At 46.8% G+C, this 6,276-nt stretch overlaps 1 protein-coding gene across 1 annotated transcript; it reads left to right on the top strand.

Moving 5' to 3' along the window:
• Positions 1 to 492: 492 nt before the first annotated feature.
• LOC112587791 (peroxisomal succinyl-coenzyme A thioesterase) lies at positions 493 to 4,397 on the top strand. The gene is made up of 3 exons (XM_025295238.2): positions 493 to 1,441; positions 2,551 to 2,753; positions 3,560 to 4,397. The coding sequence occupies exons 1-3, from the start codon at positions 985 to 987 to the stop codon at positions 4,148 to 4,150; spliced, it is 1,251 nt and encodes a 416-aa protein (XP_025151023.2). The 5' UTR covers positions 493 to 984; the 3' UTR covers positions 4,151 to 4,397.
• The last annotated feature ends 1,879 nt before the right edge of the window (positions 4,398 to 6,276 follow it).

Raw genomic sequence — 6,276 nt, 5'->3', positions numbered from 1 at the left:
ACTGAACTGAACCCGTTTTGTTGGACTCAGGATAGAGTAAGTTGGGCAAGGGAACGTGCTACTGGGGTGCTGGCAATGATGTTTCTAGACCCTAGAGCTCGGATGCCCAAGTACATTCGGGTTACGAAATACATTGAAATATACACTTTGGATTTATGCAGGGTTTTGTGTGTGTTGTGTGTGGTGTTGGAGAAGACTCTTGAGAGTCCCTTGGACTGCAAGGAGATCCAACCAGTCCATTCTGAAGATCAGCCCTGGGATTTCTTTGGAAGGAATGATGCTAAAGCTGAAACTCCAGAGTACTTTGGCCACCTCATGCGAAGAGCTGACTCATTGGAAAAGACTCATGCTGGGAGGGATTGTGGGCAGGAGAAGGGGACGACAGAGGATGAGATGGCCGGATAGCATAACCGACTCGATGGACGTTGAGTCTGAGTGAACTCCGGGAATTGGTGATGGACAGGGAGGCCTGGCGTGCTGCGATTCATGGGGTCGCGAAGAGTCGGACACGACTGAGCCACTGAACTTGTGTGTGTGTGCGTATTTGTCTATAACTCATTAAAAGTTTTAGAAAAAAAAAGTTGGGAGAGGCTAGAATTCTTGGAATTCTGCCTAAAGGCATTCAGCTCCGGTTTCACCACGAATCCATATCCAACACGCTTCACTCCCAACAAGCGAGGGATGTTTGAGGCAAAAAAGAGGCGTCGGCGGGGCGGGTTCCGCTCCACATTATAGACAGCAGAAAATCCCTGTGCGCCCCACCCTGGGCCAGAAGAAAGACCCGGTGCTTTAACCACCAACGAGCAGGGGTCCGAGACCTAAAGGGACGCCTCCAGAGGCGGCTCAGCTACAGATCTCTCTCGGCTCCAGGCGACGCCTGACACCCTCGGACGTCCGAGCGCCCTCCACCCGGCCTGAGACGAAAACTCCAGTAGCCGCCTGCGCTTTCACACTCAGGGTCCAGACTGCAGCTGTGGGCCCGGGATGGTGGCGACAGTGACGCTGGAGCCCGCGGGCCGCTGCCGCTGGGACGAGCCCGTGCGCATCACTGTGTGCGGCCTGGCGCCGGGGCAGCCGGTCACGCTGCGCGCGTCCCTGCGCGACGAGAAGGGCGCGCTCTTCAGGGCCCACGCGCGCTACTGCGCCGACGCCGCCGGCCTGCTGGACCTGGAGCGCGCGCCCGCGCTGGGCGGCAGCTTCGCGGGGCTCGAGCCCATGGGGCTCTTTTGGGCTCTGGAGCCCGAGAAGCCTTTTTGGCGATTTCTGAAGCGGGATGTACAGACGCCCTTCGCCGTGGAGCTGGAGGTGCTCGACGGTCACGAGCCCGAGACCCAGCGGCTTCTGGGCCGGGAGGTGCACCAGCGCGACTTCCTTGCCCCCGGGGTGCGGCGCGAGCCGGTGCGCGCCGGCCGGGTGCGCGCCACGCTCTTCCTGCCGCCAGGTGAGCCCGGGGTGCTGGGGCCTGGCGATCGTGTTCTCTAGGCCGTCTCGGTTTGTGATACCGCTTCCTGTGAAAGGTGGCTTGGGATCAGGGTCAGAGAAGAGGATGTTGACTAAATCAGTGGCCTCACAGCCGCAATGGAGGCTTTTGATTTGTTCTGCACTCTGTTACGCGGTTTGCTTGCATTATCTCATTTAACCTCTGTATCCCAAAGAGGTGGATACTGTTATTATGAAGATTAAAAAAAAAGGACTGGATGGGGTCCGTAGGTTCACTTTGCTATGAATAACTTCAGCTCTGACGCAGTATGATGCTGTTAAGTCACTTCAGTCGTGTCTGACTGTGTGCGACCCCATAGACGGCAGCCCACCAGGCTCCCCCGTCCCTTGGATTCTCAAGGCAAGAACACTGGAGTGGGTTGCCATTTCCTTCTCCAATGAGTGAAAGTGAAAAGTGAAAGTGAAGTCGCTCAGTCGTATCCGACTCTTAGCGACCCCATGGACTGCAGCCTACCAGGCTCCTCCGTCCATGGGATTTTCCAGGCAAGAGTACTGGAGTGGGGTGCCATTGCGACACAGTATGATGGCCTTACACGATATGATGACAGCGGAGGAATCTAGTGCCTCGTCACTCTTCTCGAGTGTCCTGCGTACACTGGGCCCCTTATCTACTTTTTCATGCTCCTCTCTACCACAGATCACTTTTCAGACTTCACGGCTTTCCTCACCTAAAGCCTCACAGGATCTCTCTTTTTTTCCCTCTAAGCAGACATCTGAACCAAAGGTATCACCAAGGATTTTGATTTGCTTTTGAAAGCTTCGTTTTGATTCTCAATTCTGTGCCCAATCCTATAAAAGAAGACTGCAAATCAACTGTCTAAAATCCTCCTTCCATGATACAGTATTAGACTCCTTCACAACTAAAGATTCTCCAAATACCTTGGAAATAATTTGGAATTTGTATCCCTTGTTCAATAATGACTCAGAGAGCTCTTTTCTTTCCTCTGATTCACAGGCACCCACTAAATACTTTAGAAAGATTTCTAAAAGGAAATAAAATTCTTTAATAAATTATATAATACATTCTCTTTATAATATTGCCTTCTTTAGGATCTGGACCTTTCCCAGGGATCATTGACATCTACGGTATTGGAGGAGGCCTGTTGGAATATCGGGCCAGCCTTCTGGCTGGCCATGGCTTTGCCATATTGGCTCTAGCTTATTATAGCTTTGAAGATCTCCCCAAGAAATTCGATACCATAGACCTGGACTACTTTGAAGAAGCCCTGTGCTACATGCTTCAACACACCCAGGTTCTCCTAATGTCCTTTATCATTCTCTCTAGAACCTGCAGAGAGGGTGTCACTTTGCACTCACCTATGCCAAGTGCACTGATGCTGCTCTACTCTTCTTTCACAGACATTTCTTTTGGAGACTTCCTTGGTTTTAGGTACCTTTAGGTACACTTTCTCTGTCAGATGGGTTAAAATTGCCGACTTCATTGTAAAATTCATGTGAGCTTTTATTTCAGGGAATTATGTAGTAATATTAAAATTTCTTCAAGTGGAGTTTCTAATTTTTTTAGCTTTGCATGCTTTTTAATCTTTATATTTCTGATAGCAGAATATGTTCTCAGACTTGATCGAAACTTGTCCACCCATTTCAGAAGCTAAGAACTACTTAATTGGACTCTGAAGTCTTACTTTGTTTCTATAAAGCTAAGCATTTTTCAGTATATATTTAGATGTGGTCTGATAATGATTCACTTCTTGGGACAGACTTTCCTTTCACAAGTTAGATACCCAAGAACATTGATGCTATAATTCCACCTGAGTGAGGCTCTGAACTCAACAGGCTCCATGGCTCAGCATTCTCTAGTGCATGACTCTCTGGAAGTTTGCAACCAGTTCCCAAATTTACCAGTGAGGTGAGTTTTTAAGATTTGTTTGCCACGTGTCCAGGAAGATAGTCTTTACAAGGAAAGAATCTCCTCTGTCAGCTGAGGTTGAATGTCTTGTGAGCAGTTCACAAGTCAAAGCTAGCAGCATCTCTAGTTGCATTTAGAAAAATGTTTTTCTCTGGAGTAGGTTTTTGACTTTTGTCTCTTCTTTTCTTGCAGATAAAAGGCCCAGGCATTGGCCTTCTGGGCATTTCTTTAGGGGCTGATATTTGTCTCTCCATGGCCTCATTTTTGAAGAATGTATCAGCCACAGTGTCCATCAATGGATCTGGATTCAATGGAAACAAAACTATGTACTACAAAGAGAACTGCATTCCACCACTGGGCCATGACCTGAGGCGAGTGAAGGTAGCTTTCTCTGGCCTCGTAGACATTGTGGATATAAGGAATGATATTGTAGGGGGATGTGAGAACCCCTGCATGATTCCAATAGAGAAGGCCCAGGGGCCCATCCTCTTCATTGTTGGTCAGGATGACCATAACTGGAGGAGTGAGTTTTGTGCCCAGATAGCCTCTGAACGGTTACAGGCCCATGGAAAGGAAAAACCCCAGATCATCTCTTATCCTGGGACCGGGCACTACATTGAGCCTCCTTATTTTCCCATGTGCCCAGCTTCTTTGCACAAATTATTGGACAAACCCGTGATGTGGGGTGGGGAGCCCAGGGCCCATTCTACGGCCCAGGTAGATGCGTGGAAGCAAATTCTAACCTTCTTCACCAAACACCTTGGACCTTCCCCCAAATTGTAATGCACTGCTCTGCTACTGACAGGAGAGAGAGATTCAAGGTTGGATTTTAGTGTTTAATAATCTTATGTGAATCATTTGTACCCTGGGTAACATTAAATTCATGTCATTGTTATTAATGATATATTGTAGGAAACTTTTTGGAGTTTTATTTTGTAATGAATTTTTCTGATGTAACACATACCTCTTGTAGAAGATTGGATTAAAAGTATACAATACAAAATAGTAAAAAGTATCCCCACTATTAAAATTTGTGTTTTCATGTAGGTGTTTTTACTTAACACTTGGAGGCACAGATGAAATTTAAAGCTGAACAAATACTAGGTTACTTTTTCCATCATTGGGAGAGAATGACCATTCAGCATTTGCTACTGGTTCAACTACTACTGACAGAAGAATTTTCATTGGCTAAAATATACACAGAGGTGTTGATAGAAGGATAGCCAGACTGACCTTTTTCTCATAGAGATTAGAGAAGAATCCCCTGGGAGGAGGAGTGATGGTAAGAAGGGGAGCATCTGGCTCTAGAACGGTTTAGTCAAAACTCTGATACAAAGGAGCGTGACTATGACCTATTTTCCTTCTTGCTTCCCAGTTCTAAGAACAAACTTTGGAAACTCATATTGTGACATTCCTAGAGGCATCATCTCTTTCCCTAGCAACAAAGCTACAAAGCATTACGTAGGTATATTTAAGAGATAATGGTTGAGAATTTTCTAAAACTGACAAAGACATCAACCACATAGTCTGGAAGGACTATGTCTTAGCTCAGGCTTCTCTAACAAAATACCATAGATAGAGTGGCTTAAACAACACACATTTCTCACAGTTGAGTCTGAGAAGTCCAAGATCAAGGTTCTGGCAGATTCAGTTCCTGGTGGGGGCATTTTCTGGCCTAGAGACAGCTGCCTTCTCCCTGTCTCCTCACCTGGCAGGGAGAGGAGAAACCACCTCTGGTTTCTCTTCCTCGGTTCATAAGGACACTAATCCCTTCATGGGGGCCTCATTTGAACCTGACAAACTCCTAAAAGCCCTACCTGCAAATACCATTACACTGAGGTTTCAGATGTCAACATTTGAGTTTTGAGGGGACATAACACCCATAAACTTCAAGTCAGTTAATACAAAGAAAATCATATTTAACATATCAGAGAAAAGTTGGTTCTTAAAAAACATTTATTTATTTGGCTATGTTGGGTCTTAGTTGCAGCATGCAGGCTCTTTCTTGTACCATGTGGGCTTCTCTCTAGTTGTGGCATGTAGGCTCAGTAAGTTGCAGTACATGGGCTTAGAGGCCCCATGGAGTATGGGATCCTAGTTCCCTGACCAGGGATCAAACCTGCATTCCCTGCACTGGAAGGTATACTCTTAAGGACTGGATCACCAGGGAAGTCCCAGAAAAATTGTTCGTAACATTAATTCTTTGCTACTTCTGGCACCAAGAGGCGGGAGGTCTACGCCCTCTCCCCTCAATATGGATGGGTTTCTGACTGCTTCAGTTAGTACAGGAGGGCTGAACTGATGCTTTGTGACTTTGGTCATAAAGGCCATGATGATTCTGCCTTGTTTGCTGGGAACACTTGCTCTTGGAGGGCTGAGCCACCTGATGAAGCTTGACAAACTTGAGGCTGTGATGCTGTGAGGAAGCCCCAAATACACGGAGAAGCCAACTGTAAGCACTTCCTGTGATCGTCCCAAATGACTGTGAGTCATCTCAGCTCAGGTAATAGATACATGAGTGAACAAACCTCTAGATGATCCTAGCCCTAGCCATTGAATCTTCCCAGTGAAGGTCTTAGATATCCTGAAACAGAAGAGTTGTCCCAGTCAAGCGCTGTCCAAATTGTGGATCTATGAACAAAATATTGTTTTATGCGACTATATTTGGGGTGTATTTCAGTTATCTATTGCTGTGTAACAAACTACCCTAAAACATAGCAGCTTAAAACATAGACCATTCTATTTTTGTCACTCACCAGGCAGGGAAGTTGGTATTGGCTGTCAGCTAAGATCTCAGGCAAGGCTGTGGGTTCACAGGGTCTCAGTTCTCTCCATGTGGGCCTTTACAGTGGCTAATTTGGCTGGCTTCCAAGAGTGAGCATCCCAGCATATCAGGGCCGAATTGCATG

The sequence above is a fragment of the Bubalus bubalis genome, chromosome 11, assembly GCF_019923935.1.
Source record: "Bubalus bubalis isolate 160015118507 breed Murrah chromosome 11, NDDB_SH_1, whole genome shotgun sequence".
Classification (NCBI taxonomy): Eukaryota; Metazoa; Chordata; class Mammalia; order Artiodactyla; family Bovidae; genus Bubalus; species Bubalus bubalis.
The sequence above is the reverse complement of the archived record's forward strand: the minus strand, read 5'-3'. Positions and strand labels throughout refer to the sequence as shown.